Source organism: Kockiozyma suomiensis (assembly GCF_038497685.1).
Source record: "Kockiozyma suomiensis strain NRRL Y-17356 unplaced genomic scaffold V2V93scaffold_7, whole genome shotgun sequence".
NCBI classification, from domain to species: domain Eukaryota; kingdom Fungi; phylum Ascomycota; class Lipomycetes; order Lipomycetales; family Lipomycetaceae; genus Kockiozyma; species Kockiozyma suomiensis.
This window is the reverse complement of record NW_027117670.1, coordinates 309,099-323,307: the sequence shown is the minus strand read 5'-3', so window position 1 is coordinate 323,307 and position 14,209 is coordinate 309,099. Positions and strand designations below refer to the sequence as shown.

At 44.1% G+C, this 14,209-nt stretch overlaps 7 protein-coding genes across 7 annotated transcripts; 2 read left to right on the top strand and 5 right to left on the bottom strand.

Annotated features, from left to right (window-relative positions):
• The first annotated feature begins 238 nt into the window (after positions 1-238).
• On the top strand, positions 239-1,491 carry V2V93DRAFT_369708 (uncharacterized protein). Its single transcript, XM_066910089.1, has one exon. It carries the CDS (start codon positions 296-298, stop codon positions 1,421-1,423), a length of 1,128 nt encoding a protein of 375 aa, XP_066765684.1. The 5' UTR covers positions 239-295; the 3' UTR covers positions 1,424-1,491.
• On the bottom strand, positions 1,459-3,405 carry V2V93DRAFT_239821 (tRNA synthetases class I, catalytic domain-containing protein). Its single transcript, XM_066907085.1, has 2 exons — positions 2,940-3,405; positions 1,459-2,883 (listed from the first exon to the last, which is right to left on the bottom strand). The coding sequence occupies exons 1-2, from the start codon at positions 3,315-3,317 to the stop codon at positions 1,495-1,497; spliced, it is 1,767 nt and encodes a 588-aa protein (XP_066765683.1). The 5' UTR covers positions 3,318-3,405; the 3' UTR covers positions 1,459-1,494.
• A 1-nt stretch (position 3,406) lies between these two features.
• V2V93DRAFT_397691 (peptide methionine sulfoxide reductase MsrA) lies at positions 3,407-4,514 on the bottom strand (the record flags this gene model as incomplete). The annotated part of the gene is made up of 5 exons (XM_066912541.1): positions 3,407-3,671; positions 3,741-4,044; positions 4,105-4,230; positions 4,294-4,304; positions 4,369-4,514. 5 exons carry the CDS (start codon positions 4,512-4,514, stop codon positions 3,623-3,625), a joined length of 636 nt encoding a protein of 211 aa, XP_066765682.1. The 3' UTR covers positions 3,407-3,622.
• Positions 4,515-4,816: 302 nt separating this feature from the next.
• V2V93DRAFT_369702 (uncharacterized protein) lies at positions 4,817-7,125 on the bottom strand. The gene is made up of 8 exons (XM_066910088.1): positions 7,035-7,125; positions 6,903-6,943; positions 6,790-6,840; positions 6,677-6,721; positions 6,612-6,620; positions 6,425-6,553; positions 5,993-6,364; positions 4,817-5,932 (listed from the first exon to the last, which is right to left on the bottom strand). The coding sequence occupies exons 2-8, from the start codon at positions 6,904-6,906 to the stop codon at positions 5,043-5,045; spliced, it is 1,500 nt and encodes a 499-aa protein (XP_066765681.1). The 5' UTR covers positions 6,907-6,943; positions 7,035-7,125; the 3' UTR covers positions 4,817-5,042.
• Positions 7,126-7,217: 92 nt separating this feature from the next.
• On the bottom strand, positions 7,218-9,022 carry V2V93DRAFT_369701 (P-loop containing nucleoside triphosphate hydrolase protein). Its single transcript, XM_066910087.1, has 3 exons — positions 8,424-9,022; positions 7,976-8,371; positions 7,218-7,914 (listed from the first exon to the last, which is right to left on the bottom strand). The coding sequence occupies exons 1-3, from the start codon at positions 8,965-8,967 to the stop codon at positions 7,328-7,330; spliced, it is 1,527 nt and encodes a 508-aa protein (XP_066765680.1). The 5' UTR covers positions 8,968-9,022; the 3' UTR covers positions 7,218-7,327.
• Positions 9,023-9,918: 896 nt separating this feature from the next.
• Positions 9,919-12,054, top strand: V2V93DRAFT_369698 (pre-mRNA splicing factor component-domain-containing protein). Its single transcript, XM_066910086.1, has 5 exons — positions 9,919-10,148; positions 10,209-10,227; positions 10,295-10,663; positions 10,727-10,912; positions 10,969-12,054. Exons 1-5 carry the CDS (start codon positions 10,106-10,108, stop codon positions 11,954-11,956), a joined length of 1,605 nt encoding a protein of 534 aa, XP_066765679.1. The 5' UTR covers positions 9,919-10,105; the 3' UTR covers positions 11,957-12,054.
• V2V93DRAFT_369694 (protein-tyrosine phosphatase-like protein) lies at positions 11,964-13,533 on the bottom strand. The gene is made up of 5 exons (XM_066910085.1): positions 12,739-13,533; positions 12,599-12,677; positions 12,528-12,533; positions 12,361-12,473; positions 11,964-12,300 (listed from the first exon to the last, which is right to left on the bottom strand). The coding sequence occupies exons 1-5, from the start codon at positions 13,194-13,196 to the stop codon at positions 12,231-12,233; spliced, it is 726 nt and encodes a 241-aa protein (XP_066765678.1). The 5' UTR covers positions 13,197-13,533; the 3' UTR covers positions 11,964-12,230.
• Between the last annotated feature and the right edge of the window lie 676 nt (positions 13,534-14,209).

Here is a 14,209-nt window from a genome sequence, read left to right as displayed (position 1 = left end):
AGGAAGGTCGCCCCTTAATTCGGCCTGGCTGCGCCTGCACATACAAAACAAATTGCCTATAATTCCGGAGCGTGTTGCACCTGCCATGTCTAGTAAATACAAGGTTATATACTACCCAATATAAGTGCAATTTGCTGACACTTTCAAGGCGTGTGTGCCAAATGTAATCAATGAGTGGTTGGTACCCAGCCGCACCAAATTTTTGGTTTCTACGATTCGGAAGGGAAGAAGAAATATACCTCTTCACAAGACACTACACTCTCTTACCTCTTCAAGCACAGAAGTTAGAAGCAGAATGTCGGCAGCACTTTTTTCAAGCCGATGGGCTCTTAGTGTGCTGAGAAGCAACTTGGTGAGATACCAAAGTACAGCATCGCTTCAGCACGACTCGTCGGCGACTCAAAACCTGCCGCCTCAATCTTTCGACCAAATTTTGGAAGCCCTGCGCAACAAGACCTCAAAGCGGGTAATCAAAGCTGATGTAGCAGCTACACAGGTTTCTCAGGAGATTCTTTTAAGGAGTTCATCAGGCAAAAAGTTGAGTGAAGAGGACCGCATGATTGTCAGCAGAGGACGAGCAAAAATTATCAAACCGCAACCACCGTCGCAGCAGCAAGTTACAACTCTGATTAGAGCCATTGAAACAAAAGAACAAATTCCCCTTGTTATGGCTGAAATCATCAGAATGAGCAAGCAGCGGCAAATATACTCAGTTCCGGATTGGCAGACCGTGTCGCTGTTCCGACATCTCATCTCTAAAGGCTTTTACCGAGAAGCTGCCGCTATCGTGAGCGCACCGCGCGCAAATTGCATTACGCGCGGACCTAATGCTTTGCTGGAGTACCTCAGGACGTACGCCATTTATCTTGGTGTGCAAAGGCATACCTATCTCAGCACCGAGAAAGTTGCCAAGCGCTATGAGAAAGGCATCTACGATCCAGTGCGCTGCGGTCTTGCTATCGGAGCTCTCGGCAATCTTCAAAACGGAGACTTTCATGTTGCCGAAGTATTCACAATACTTCATCAAACTCAAGTTGAAAAATATACGGTGGCTTTGAAAGGTCTCATCGCGGAGCACCCAATTTCTGTGCCGCTCGAGACTATGGCTACGTACTCGCAGCGTCAGCTCACTGTCATGCAACGCTCACTCATTGATTTTGAAATTACGCTTGCTGGACTTATCAGCACACATAATGAAATACAGAGTGTTGGGGTCAGAAAGATTAATGAGGAACTGACCGCATTGTTTCAAGACAAGATTCCTCAGATCCGCGAGTTGCTTACTGCTAAGGCCACTGAATTTGGCCGTACCTCGTTTTCCGATCTGACTTTAAAAACGTATCAAGAGTGGTTAAGCCTAGTCGAGCCCGCTGAAGCCTTGGAACAGGTGGTTAAGGAAGAGGTGGAGGAGGTTAAGGCTTAGATCAAATGTATCATACAATGTATATATTTTTAATAGTATAAATAGCACAAATATTTTATATAAACCTACAATTATTTCTTGGCTCCATATTTCATCACGACCTTTCCATCTGGAATCGTGAAGAATACTGCAGCTGTTGACTCGCTGTACGGCTTGTCAAGTCTATAGTATCCCTTACGTTCAAACTGGATGATGTCTCCCTCCTTCAAATCTCTAACGTTGAGATCTGCAATACCCGCAGAGTGAAATTCCGTATTGGGATTAACGAAATCCCTGACATTGTCTTCTTCAGCAAGCTTGTCCTTGGTGATCAAGTAATCGAAATCAACGAGATCAACAGGAGTTAACTCAGGAGTGTCCGCGAGCCAAGTAACCTTCTTCTCAGTCTTCCTGAAATCACCTTCCAAGTTCAAGACAGCATCAATACCAGTAACGATGTCACCATCCTTGTGAATCGTTTTGAGAATAGCATTACCCCAGTCCATAAGAGTGATCTCCTCTCCATCTTTGAAGGTCTGTGCATCATCCTGGTCGACGAAGATTTCGGAGCTATAAACAATCTTCTTGGTTCCAAGCTCGGCATTCTTCTTGTGCTTTGGCTTGTCCTCGCTGAATGGAACGGCTGGACCGCCCTCAATAGTGATTTTAACCTTGTTATTATCAAGCACAGCAACATATCTGGGGGCCTTAGGATCGATCTCCTTCTTGTTGGTTGCCCAAATTAGACTCCAATCAAGATTCAGAATGTTTTTGGAAGGACCCTGAGAGAGAATGAACTTCCGCAAACCTTCAATCGTCATTCCGCGTCTGCGTACACCACGCACAGTAGGGAATCGAGGGTCATCCCATCCCGTGACCAGTTTCTCGTCAACAAACCACTGTAACTTACGCTTACTCAACAAAGTCTTGACAAAGTTAATACGACTAAAATCCCAAATGTAGACCTTGCGCAGGCCGATCGCTTTGAGAACCCATTCGTATTGTGGGTTACGGTCTCTATACTCACTGGTACGAAGAGCATGCGTGACGCCCTCAGTCGAGTCGACAATCGGGCACGCAAAATCATAAGTAGGATACACTTTCCACTTAGTTCCAGTCCGGTGATGAGGCGTCAGATTGCATCTGTACATAACAGGGTCACGAAGTGCCTTGTTAGGCGAAGTGACAGAGAGCTTAGCACGAATGCAGTTCTTGAGACCCTCTTCAGTACCGTCGCACATTTCCTGGAAAATCTTTAAGTTCTCCTCAACTGTGCGCTCACGTCGGGCACTAGCTATTCCTTCGGTACGCTCCTCGCGCATTTGCTCAACAGGAGTATCGTCGGCGTAGGCCTTTCCGTCCTTGATCATTTGGATCATGTAATTGTACAAGACGTCAAAGTAATCGGATGTGTAGCTGACAACATCGCCTTTGATTCCCATGAGTTCAAGGTCTTCGAGAATCGCGTCTTGAAATTCAACCTGAACGGTTGTTAGCTAAAGTCAACAAAAGAATAAAGATTCAAATATATCCGCACATTTTCCTTGCTCGGGTTTGTATCATCGAATCGAATGATCAATTTACCATGATATGCTTGAGCAAAATACTGGTTCAACAATGCTGCCTTTGCATGTCCGATATGCAAGTATCCGCTAGGCTCAGGAGGAAATCGAGTAACAACCTGTCCGTCGACAGCATTCACAAGATTGATATTAAAATTGGCTCCAGAGTCCTTGCCTTTACCTCCCTTACCGCCTTTTCCTCCAGCCGCATCTCCTCCTTTACCACCTTTACCACCTTTCTCACCTTTCTTGCCTTTTCCTTCCTTTGCGGGAGCGGTACCGGCAGCAGACGCATCGGTAATTTTGGTGGCCTCGAGCTTGGCTGCAACCTCTTCAGGTTTTGAATCAGCCATTTCTTTTTCTGTTGACTGTGCTGATGTTCTCTGCAGCTGCCGATATTAAGCGAGATACAAATCAAAGGACTACGAAAAAAAATTATGACTCGCGCGGCTTGCGTAGCAAGAGCTATTGTTACAGGAGTAGGGTTGACGGTTCATATGCCTACAGTAATGTAGTGTCTTTTTTGCTAACTTATTCTAAAATCAATCAAAATCTTCCGGTTTGTAAATTCTCTGCGGGATGAATTCAATATGAGGCCTAAGTACGAACTATTCGAATACATTCAATATGTTTAACTTCCCTGCTGCTCAAGTGTCTTTTAGCGGTTCATTGGGGTTGTGCGAAGGAAATGCGTAGGGCATTCGTATCTAAATCAAATAACATTAATTAAATCCTTTGTCGTATATCTTCTAATCAGAGTATCATGAATAACATACCCATAAGGGTTCTTGTGCAAGTAAAGCTGATGATATGTCTCAGCATCCCAGAACGTCTCAATCGGCACAATCTGCGTAGCAATAGGGGATCCAGGATAAAAAGACTTCTGCAAGCGCTCCTTGACCTCTTCTGCAGTATTCTTCTGCTCATCGCTGTGGTAAAAAATCACGGATCTGTACTGCGGACCACGATCAGGACCCTGCTGGTTGAATTGTGTCGGATCGTGCATACGGAAAAAGAAATCAAGAAGAGTATCGTATGATACTATCTTTGGATCAAATACAATCTGAAGAGCTTCGGCATCTAATTGACAAAAATTTGAATTAGCGAGGGTTTGAAAATAGCTCTAAAAAGATATCGTACGGCCAGTCTGTGCTCCGCATACTTCACGGTAGGAGGGACTCTTGACTGATCCACCGCTGTATCCCACTCGGCAGTCAAGCAATCCCTTTCCATCAGCGAAGTGTTTTCTGTAGATATGTTCGACGCCTAATATACACAATTAGTAGTGCAAGCTCACACAGATGAAGAAAATTGTAAAAAGTAGTATACCCCAGAAACATCTACAGACACAAGTTAGTATAACGACCAGCAGATTAATTCAAACAGTCAATAATAATATCATACCCGGCAGCAATAGTAGCAACCTCAGCGCCATCTGGTACAGCCATAGTAGGCGAAATTGGTCCAGCAGCAGTAATCCCGCTCGTACTGACAGGTACGATAGAAGGGCCTCGAACGACGCGAAGAAGATTTTGTATTATTGAAGCCATCGCAACAACAGAAATCGATATTAAAAATAACTTGAAGATAGTAGACGCCAGCGGGTTGGCTTTATATCTTTAGTGAGAATAAGAGCTGTGATGACGTCGTTAGAGATAAAGAGACGAGCAGCAGCCGCAGTCTAAGCCGATGTCACTGCGCTTCAGTAAGAATACGAGCTGAATAATCGAATATTCAAGCGGCCTACAACCAAGGTAGTGTATTTATTTTGCAAAGGAATAAGAAAACAAAAAAATGCTCAAGACGTAATGGTAGAGCGCCGCGGGATTTTGTCTACTCAACCTACAAGCTTGTATTCTTTGCAACAGTTCATTATAAACATACGAACAAAACTTTTAAATACCACATAAGCAAAAGATGAACACAAATCAAGAGAAAGATCAGTATGAAATTCTAATTGTAAGACAGAAAAAGGATCTTAATCTCACTTGTTTCATCCATTAAAGCATGCAATCATCTCAAGTAGACGTTTCGCCTACACTACCACCACCACCAAACGCCTTTCTTATACTCGTAGCTTATTTGCCGTTAACTCTCTTAACAGGCTTCTCCACAACAGACCAGTCTCCACCCTCAACAGAATCTTCAACAGCGGCCTGTACCGGTGCTCCCTCAGGCACAGCACTTTCCACCTTCGAAGTAGGCGCAACCTCTTCCTCTTCCTCGTCGGGAACGAAATCGTCATCAGCAGCGGCTGCTGTACGCAGAATGTCAAAAGTCTTTGTCGACGGAACAGGTGATTCTTCTTTCTTCTCCTCAGCAGGAGCTGCTTTATGATCCTCGTCCTTAGTCGCAAGCGCCTCGCGCATTTGTCTGCGATTCGCAATCGCGCGCTCAGTTCGCTCGGCAGCAGCCTTTGCAGCAGCCTTGCGCTCCTCAATATCTTGCTGTATCTTCTGCTGACGCTCGGCCTCCTTCGCAGCCAACCTCTCCTCAAGCTCCTGCAGCTTCTTGGAGGTATCAACCGGGGCAGCTAACCCGAATGGGCTAGATTTCTTGGAGCCAGTAGCCGGTGTGGCGGCAGATGCGGAAGCATCACTATCAATAGGCGTTGAACGTGGCTTCAGTGCCAACCGCTTGCGCTCTGATCGAACGGGAGGATCTGAGGCTTCCGGAGTCTTGCGCTGACCATCAGACGCAGAACCAGAACGCCAATTGCCAAATTGTCGCGGGTTTTCACGCTCAGGTTCAGCGCTATCACGGTTTGACCGCGATCCAGAAGATGAGCGACTGCCAAAGTTTTGACGGCGGTCGTCGTCAAGAGCGGGGAGAGGACCACGGCGTTCCCAGGTGTCAAAATCACGCACTTTATCGTCTGAAACTACCCTTCTGTCGGAACTCTCGCGGCGATCCAAACCAGGAAGCGGGCCTCCCCTTCTCCATTCTCCAGCGGTGCGGTCTTCCTTTGCTATATGAGGTATGTAAGTGCAAATTCTATGCGTAACCAAAATTCAAGAGAAGCACATACGAGGATCAGCAACATTAATGCGAACAGGGCGGCCGATAATTTCGCGGCCAGTCATCTCCAAAGCTTTCTCGATCGAACTTCTGTCTTTAAATTCAACATATGCAAATCCCTTAGGCTGCTCCATTCGGTCACGAATCACACGAATGTTATCAATTTCCAATCCATCAAAAAATTCCGCTAAATTGCTATCGACAGCATCATTTGACAAGTTACCAATGTATGCCGTGTATGGCGGCGCGTCGGGAATCGGTAACGGCTCGCGCTCGAAACGCGAACGCTCTTCGCGATCGTATCCGCCTCGGCGGTCATCGCGATAATCGCTGCGGGGTTCGGCACTCTCGAATTTGCTGCCTCGGGTGGATGAATCAAATTCTATATCTTCGTAAGCTATGACGTTACGATGATCATCGAAAAGCTATAATTTTATCTCACCTCTTGTGGGACGCTCAGGAGGAACGTAGCGGTCAGGGCCACCGCTGGCAAAGCCGTCGTTGTCTCGGGTGGAACGGTCAGAAAAACGGTCTCCAGAAGAGGAGTTTCCATAGCGGTCGCTCGTGGAAGCTGCAATAAATCAGTTAATATCGAACCTAAAGAAGAAGCTGCAGCGATGAATGCATACTCGTAGATGCTGAATTTCAGTTAGAATATTATTGATAGATTTTTATAAAATTTTCATATACGTACGAAGAGGAGGCAAGTCTCCCATATCATCAGCCCAAGATCCATAGGCTATTTTCAAAGTCAGTACGAGCCAGAAATATCAGAACACGCGTGTGCGCGATATCGTGTTCACTTACAGTCGTCGGTCAAGAACGACCCCAAGCTCAACTTAACTCCCTTTTTAGGACCTGTCAATCGAAAACATCAGCATATTGAAACATGTGACCACAAAGGCTACTAATAGACATACCCATGTTGTATGATCAGATAGATATTTGGAAGGTGATTGAACTAAAAATAATGGATACTATTAGCCCAACTGATTCCTCTCAACCACGAAAAAGCCAGCCAAAAGCCAGGCTCCTTATGCATAAACACATACAGATTTAAAATATTATTACCGAGCCACCGAAAAATAGCAGTGGTTGACCGGTAAAGAGTAGCAGGTTGTCCAGATAAATCGTTAACTAGCTTTAAAACTAGGAAAAAAATTATTGGCTGGGAGTTTTAAGCAGAAAACTGCTACACTTAGGTGCAGCAGCATATATACTCAACGTTATCACATTTAAAACATTTAATACCAGAAGTTTATTTATTTACAGCAATCTATATGTGCTGCTCTCTATGATTTCAATATACAACAAAAAAATTACTAGATATGCCAATATAAATGCATTATTCAATAATACCCTGTTCAGGTTTGGTATTTCCTCCGTGGAGGCGGATATATTTGTCGCATCGGGGGATCTCGTCATTGACATGCCCAATCGCAATGACAGTTCCACCCCACTCATCGACAAATTTTTTGCACCGGAAAATGCTCTCGTCATTCATTGCCGAAAAGGCCTCGTCAAGGATAAGAATCTCTGGGTTGCGAACGATAGCTCGTATGAAAAGAACCACCTTTTGGTCGTTGAGGGTGAGGTCGCTGAAAAGCGTTTCACCTTTAACCTTGAAATACTCGAGTAACTTGTTGACACGTTCGACGCGTTGTCGTTCCGTTAAACCTCCCGCCACATGAGCAGACACCGAGGGAGGAAGGAAACTTCCTACTGTGAAGCCATTCTCGACAGCCTGGAATGCAGTAAGTGTCTTGGGAAAGATGGCGTGGATTTCTGGGGACGCGTGTCCAATGACGCGATTAATCGTAAAATAATTGTGCTTTCCAACTTTTCTGGGCTCGTCAAACATCTTGATCTTGGAATTCCATGATTTTGGATGGTCTGCAGTAAGCATTGAAAGAAGGGTACTTTTTCCAGAGCCTGCAGCTAAAGTTAGCTATTTGATACTAGCAACAGCAAGAGAGGCATTATCGTAACTCACCATTATTTCCCCTTAAATGCCATCGTTCACCTCGCTTGACTACCCATTTTAAGTCATTAATCACCATGCGGTCTTCATACTTAATAGTGGCATGATCAATATCAATAATGGATTCTACTCCCTCTCTAAATGGAGGCACCATATTCTCAGCTTTGAAATCAAATAAATCTGCTTTATGGGAAAGTGAATTGCGCTGATCAATCAGTCTTTTGATGGTAGAAGCTACCTCTTCTTTGGTACCAGAATCAATGATTCCGGATTCATCAACAACCGCTACGTGTGTGATCCACGAGGGAATCGGCTCATGGGCACGCAGACCAAGCACGACGTATGGATTTGGAGCCAGCTCGTCGAGAAGCTTAGCTAGGTTCTCTGTGGCTCCAGGATCCAACCCAACTATACAAATGTTAGTACTGAATTCAAACGCCTTTACAGCACTTACGCATACGAAATGGTTCATCTGCAAGTAATAATCGAGGGCTCTTCAATAATCCTCGCGCAATTCGCGCCCTTCTATTCTGTCCGTTGCTCAGTGTCACCACCCACTGCTTCAACATGGAGGTCAATCCAAGCCTCTCAACGACCGCTTTGAATATTTTTTCCTGATGTTCAAGCGCCTCCATATCGGTAGCATCAGCGTGAAAAGCGCTTCTCAAAAATGCTTCCAAGTCTGCATCCTCTGCTTCTCGGAAAAACTCATATCTGGCAGCCAAGTACGCGGGTTTGATGTCGGTGTCAAACATTATTAGACTGCAAGCAGTAGCAGGCCAGACCTTATTCTCAAGGAAGGGATACGTCCGAGACTTGGCTGGCACGGCTGTGAATTGACCAGCGAGACCCTGCAAGAATCGAGACTTGTGAGTGCCTGTAATGGCCCATTTCTGAGTCGGCTTGATGGTCAATGAAAGTGGGTTTGTGAAGATGTTTTTACCGAAATGTTGAGGACGCAGAGCTGCGTCCTTTAGAACAACAAGAGCTTTACTTGCCGACATCTCACCCTTTTGAATGAACAGTGGTCTTTTATTTAAAGAGAACGAGGACTTGCGGACTGAAGGCGAGAATAAACTTTTTAGTTATTGTTAAGAGTAATCCGGGGCCGATATCGCTGCGGCTTTCTTTCCTCGCCCCCGCTTGCTTTCATCTACTACTCTTTGCCAATGTTTCCTCATCTTCAACCAAGGCGACCTGTATGTGTCTTTAATGAAAAGATGATCCTGAAGTATTATGTATATCTAACTGTACTATAGATTGCTGCGCCCGAAAATCGGGTTCCTTCTTTGTCAAATAGATGTCCAATGCCAGATCGCCGTCCGAACATCCCTCCAACCTCGGCACCAGCGCCTATACCTTCTAGCCAGAGCCCTCAAAGGCATTCACGATTGGAAGAAAGGCTTGATCCAGCAACTACACATCCCGTGTTCTTTGGCAGACTTGATCAGCTGAGTCCGTCGCAAGCGCAGGCTCGTGATTCCGATTCGAGGTTGTCGCATCCAGCATCGTGGGGATATCAAAGTGCTTCAGGGGAGTGTGGCACGGGTGCTTGCTCTAGATGTAGATGCAGATTGTAAATATGAGTATTCATATGCGAGAAAAGATGACAGAAAGAGAGAGGATAGGCCGGACCGGTCGCTCTTCTTGCTATGAATAGCGATTCAACTGGAGAATGTCTCGGTGATGTGATATTGTGAGGTTTGAGAGAGTTTTTCTAGCCAGAATTATTTGTTATGAGATGTCGTTTCATTCATTTGGAGTTTTGGAAGTGCTTTATGCGGTTTCGGGCAAACATTTTTGCTATTTACTAAAATGAAACCCTTCATTGTCATCTTGTAGATAGCTATTATACGCAAATTCACTGCAAATTATTTTTACTTTTTATGCTTTTCTCTTTTGAACAGTCCATCTTAAAACTATGATGAACTTGATTCTTTTAGACGATGTCTATAACGGGATTCAATTTATCAGTACAAAACCCATGTTTTACATCTGTGGAATTCGTACATCTCAAAAGATTTCAACCTGTTTACTTCTTTGTCGACGGTGCCACAGAAACGACTACGAGTTAATTAAGAAACTCTGATTTGTCAAGTATCGAAACCAGAGGGATTTTCATATTTGTATAACAGTTTGAAAATGGCTCCGTATATCAAAGGAGGCGTCTGGACGAATCTTGAAGGTATGTTCAACTTGATCCACTTTGTATACACGTTCAAACACGTACTGACTGTACCTTCAGATGAGATTCTTCGTGCAGGGTAATTTTTTCCCCATATTATCAAGATTTTTGTACATTGACTTATTAACGACTGCTGTTGAATGTAGTATTGCAAAATACGGACTCAATCAATGGGCGCGAGTATCATCACTTCTAAATCGCAAAACTGCCAAACAAGCCAAAGCCCGTTGGAACGAATGGATCGACCCTTCCATCAAAAAAATCGAATGGTCCCGCGAAGAAGATGAGAAATTACTTCATCTTGCAAAACTTATGCCTACGCAATGGCGGACTATTGCGCCAATTGTGGGACGAACAGCCACACAATGTTTAGAGCGATATCAGAAATTACTTGACGATGCTGAGGCATTAGAGAGTGGGGAGCTGGGGTTGATGGGGCCAGGTGGCGAAGCACAGGCGGCGGATCAAATTCGAAGACTCCGACCTGGTGAAATCGATCCAGATCCAGAAACAAAGTAAACAATCTATTTTTTGGTCGTAATTGCTAGAGAGAGCTGCAGTACTAACAGACTTCTCAGACCCGCCCGACCAGATGCCATTGATATGGATGAAGACGAAAAGGAAATGCTCTCAGAAGCGCGCGCGCGTCTCGCAAATACTCAAGGAAAGAAAGCAAAGCGTAAAGACCGTGAACGTCTTCTCGAAGAAAGTCGTCGTCTTGCTGTCCTTCAGAAACGGCGAGAACTGAAACAAGCTGGAATCAAGTATGCTTTCATAACTTATGCTTTTCTATCGCTTCAATTTCCTGACCTTCTTATAGTGTAAAATTAACAAAGAAAAATCGTCATGAGATGGATTATAACGCAGATATCCCCTTCGAACATCAACCGGCTGCTGGATTCTATGACACAACTGAGGAAAAGACTACAAATTATGAAGACAAGGCGATTTTCGACGCTCGTACGAATAAATTCGGTACGCGCAGAAAAGACACTGAAGATCCAAATGCGAGTCATAAAAGGCGCCCAAAGGACGAAAAGCAGGAGGCGCAAGCGGCAGATAGACAGGCTATAATACGCGCTGAGAGACTGCAAAAACTGCAAGAAGAAGAACAAATTTCAAAACGGCGGAAACTTTCTTTACCGGCTCCGCAAGTTACGGAAGCTGAAGTTGATGAGATTGTGCGAATAGGGAAGCAGGACGTTGTGCTTGAAGACGCTAATGACGTAGAAGACGATATATTTGGACCGAGTAATGCGGGTGGAATTGCTGATATGCTGAAAGCTGGTTTCAGCAATCTCCCCAAGCCGAGAAATGATTTCGAACTTGTCGCGCCGGAGGAAGAGGAAGAAGAGGAAGTTCCGATTGAAGTGCAATTGCAGGAAGCCGAATTGGAAGATGCCGGAGAACGAGAGCGAAGAATCAAACAGATTCGAGCAATTGAGGAAGAGCGTGCACTAAGCAGGCGATCACAGGTGCTGCAACGTGAATTGCCACGATCGACTTTAATTGATAAAAAGAGACTTGTCGCGAAAACAGAGCTTGAAAGTGACAATCCGGTAATTGCTGCTATTGCTAGAGAATACCGTGACTTGGTAGTCTCTGATGCGCTGAAATATCCTGTTCCAGATGGGAAATTGTTGAATGCTAAAGACTCCGTACAATTACCTGATTTAGAAGATGGGTTGAAGATGAGAGCCTTAACGATGATTGAAAAATTTGTTGAGCAGCAGGGAAATCTAGAGGAGTATACGGCGAGCATGATGAAGGCGTTTGAGAAAAGGCCGTTCAAGCTTGCCGGATTGTAAAATAGCGTTTCTTTATCGATATGGCATTTCAAAATTGCATTATTTCCTTCTTTTGTACACAACGTGTTAATTATTCTAGACAAAAAAAAACGCGTATCACAAGACAATAATCCACTAAAACACAGCACAAACAGATGAAAAGCACACCAAAACAAAACTCCGCGCCTTATTTTATAAGATAAGATTTTTACACCTCGCTTTTGTTCGAACGTAACAATAGAAAACGGCAATATTGTACAAGCACAGCAATATATCTGATATGTTAAGAATAGAATCAGCCGGTCATATTCTGATAATCAGGATTCGAATCGCTGAACGGAGCCATTCCTTCGCGAGCTGAAGACCTTCACACAATTATTAACCAACATGAAACGTTATCCGCCTACAACAAATATCAAACTTACGTAGTAGTGTCTTCATATAGATCATCTATTGTTCGTCGAATGCCGATTCGCTCGCAGTCAGATGATGAGGCCGCTTGGACTTCGTCTTGCGCTTTGCAGAGTGACTCATACGTCTATTGTATATGTTAGTTAACTAGGAAGATAGTAATTGAAAAGAGAAAACGCACTCGGAGCTAGAAACGGGATATGTTAATAACGACGAATAATAATAGAATCGGTACGTTAGAATATTACTTACTTGGAATTTGATGTCGTCGTCTAAAGCCACACAGAATCTTTGCGATTGAACAAATTGGATAGATTTGATCAGATCCCACCTGCAAAAAAAAGATTAGCTCAGAGCATAACATAAAACCTGAAAAGAAGAGAGCATCATACTTGTTTGTCTCCATTATATAAGCGACGACAACAGCAGCGCTAATTTCATTACCAGTCTCACAATATACTAGTACAGCCCCTTCATTTTGTAGAGTCGTATCAATTATAGCTTTTGATTTGGGAAACATTTTCACTAAATCAGCCGTGCCGGCTACCGGTAATGCCTGAAACTGCGGTCGTCCTGCGTACCGTTGCTTCATAATCTGCCACATTTGTGGAGATGTAGTGCCCAACACTAATTTTATGTTATTTTCTTCAATAAATTTCTCATCTTTTACTACTGACATTGGGCCTAGAAAGAGATGAGGAAGAATAGACTGAGCCACTCGTCTGCTTTCGTAGTGCCAATCATTGATCGCGGAAGGGACATTGAAGAAACTTGGTGGAACAAGAGTGCGGGGAAGACCTGGCGCACGCGATCGGTCTTGCGTTGGACTATGATGTATGGGCTCAGTCATCAAATTTGAGTGCTCCACGAAGCGAAATATCGAAATGAGAAGACTATCGATTGAAGGTGACAAACTGATTGCGATTTGAAGACACGCGAATGCAAAATCGGAAGTTTCCGAGAGCGGTGTATGTATCTGAAACAGGCAGAATCGAGAAGGATTCGACCGATAACCGTCTATAAACAGACTGTCCTGTGAGAAGGCACAGTCTGGCTGTTTGCTCTGTATATTGTTATCTATTATGGTCAGAATACCTGGATCCGTAGTAGCGAGCGGTATATGTGATTGTGAAGACGTGATGATAATGATGATGATGACGACGATGAGAAGAACGAAATATTTAAACTATGTTCATTTTACTTAAGCAATTGCCACTGGGAATAAATAGAAAATTCCCGAGAATTTAAATCATACAAGTTATTGCATTGAGTTAACCGTAATCTTACAAAATTTATGATGTTCAAAACAACACATCATATTTCCATTCGAGGTCTGAATCAGCATGCTGTTGATCAATTAACCAGCTGCCGCGTCGCAAATCTTTCTCTTATCTTAATCGCAAATACATAGTTCTTCCCTCTCAACCGCTAGGAATCCATCATCTTACAAGAACTAATTCTGCTATACAAGCCAGTAAATCTTCATCCTCGCACATCAAAATAGTGCCGCCGCATCCGCTTCGCTCGGAAAAGTCACGTGACAATCGGTGACGTCGCTTTCCATTGCATTCCACGGCCGGGTAATAGTTTGACGGGTTCCGGCCCCAGTCTCAAATTTTTTAGGCGCACTTTTCTCTTCCGAACTTCTCTTTTCTGTCTCCATCTTCGTCTCCGTCTCTGCGTTTTTGTATAAAAACACTTTTTAGACAACTCTATTCCTATTTCAAATAATGTTGGCTTCTAGATTGGCTAGGGCTTCTGTTCGCTCGGTAAGTTTCTTTCTATTTGCTAAGTTACGCAGCAATCATGAATACTAACTTCTTTTCCTCTCCAAGGCCGCCACTCGGCGATTTCCCATCGCGT

Coding starts and splice junctions, on each gene's coding strand:
- V2V93DRAFT_369694 (XM_066910085.1), bottom strand. CDS start 13,196: ATGACTGAGCCCATACATCATAGTCCAACGCAAGACCGATCGCGTGCG. Junction 12,678..12,738: donor TATATAATGGAGACAAACAA/GTATGATGCTCT, acceptor TTTTTTTTGCAG/GTGGGATCTGATCAAATCTA. Junction 12,301..12,360: donor CTATATGAAGACACTACTAC/GTAAGTTTGATA, acceptor AATTGTGTGAAG/GTCTTCAGCTCGCGAAGGAA.
- V2V93DRAFT_239821 (XM_066907085.1), bottom strand. CDS start 3,317: ATGGCTGATTCAAAACCTGAAGAGGTTGCAGCCAAGCTCGAGGCCACC. Junction 2,884..2,939: donor CAAACCCGAGCAAGGAAAAT/GTGCGGATATAT, acceptor ACAACCGTTCAG/GTTGAATTTCAAGACGCGAT.
- V2V93DRAFT_369708 (XM_066910089.1), top strand. CDS start 296: ATGTCGGCAGCACTTTTTTCAAGCCGATGGGCTCTTAGTGTGCTGAGA.
- V2V93DRAFT_369701 (XM_066910087.1), bottom strand. CDS start 8,967: ATGTCGGCAAGTAAAGCTCTTGTTGTTCTAAAGGACGCAGCTCTGCGT. Junction 8,372..8,423: donor ACTTGCAGATGAACCATTTC/GTATGCGTAAGT, acceptor ACATTTGTATAG/TTGGGTTGGATCCTGGAGCC. Junction 7,915..7,975: donor GCATTTAAGGGGAAATAATG/GTGAGTTACGAT, acceptor CTTTAGCTGCAG/GCTCTGGAAAAAGTACCCTT.
- V2V93DRAFT_369702 (XM_066910088.1), bottom strand. Junction 6,722..6,789: donor GTCGTTCTTGACCGACGACT/GTAAGTGAACAC, acceptor CTTTGAAAATAG/CCTATGGATCTTGGGCTGAT. Junction 6,365..6,424: donor TCCTGAGCGTCCCACAAGAG/GTGAGATAAAAT, acceptor ACGAAGATATAG/AATTTGATTCATCCACCCGA.
- V2V93DRAFT_369698 (XM_066910086.1), top strand. CDS start 10,106: ATGGCTCCGTATATCAAAGGAGGCGTCTGGACGAATCTTGAAG. Junction 10,664..10,726: donor GATCCAGATCCAGAAACAAA/GTAAACAATCTA, acceptor CAGACTTCTCAG/ACCCGCCCGACCAGATGCCA. Junction 10,913..10,968: donor CTGAAACAAGCTGGAATCAA/GTATGCTTTCAT, acceptor ACCTTCTTATAG/TGTAAAATTAACAAAGAAAA.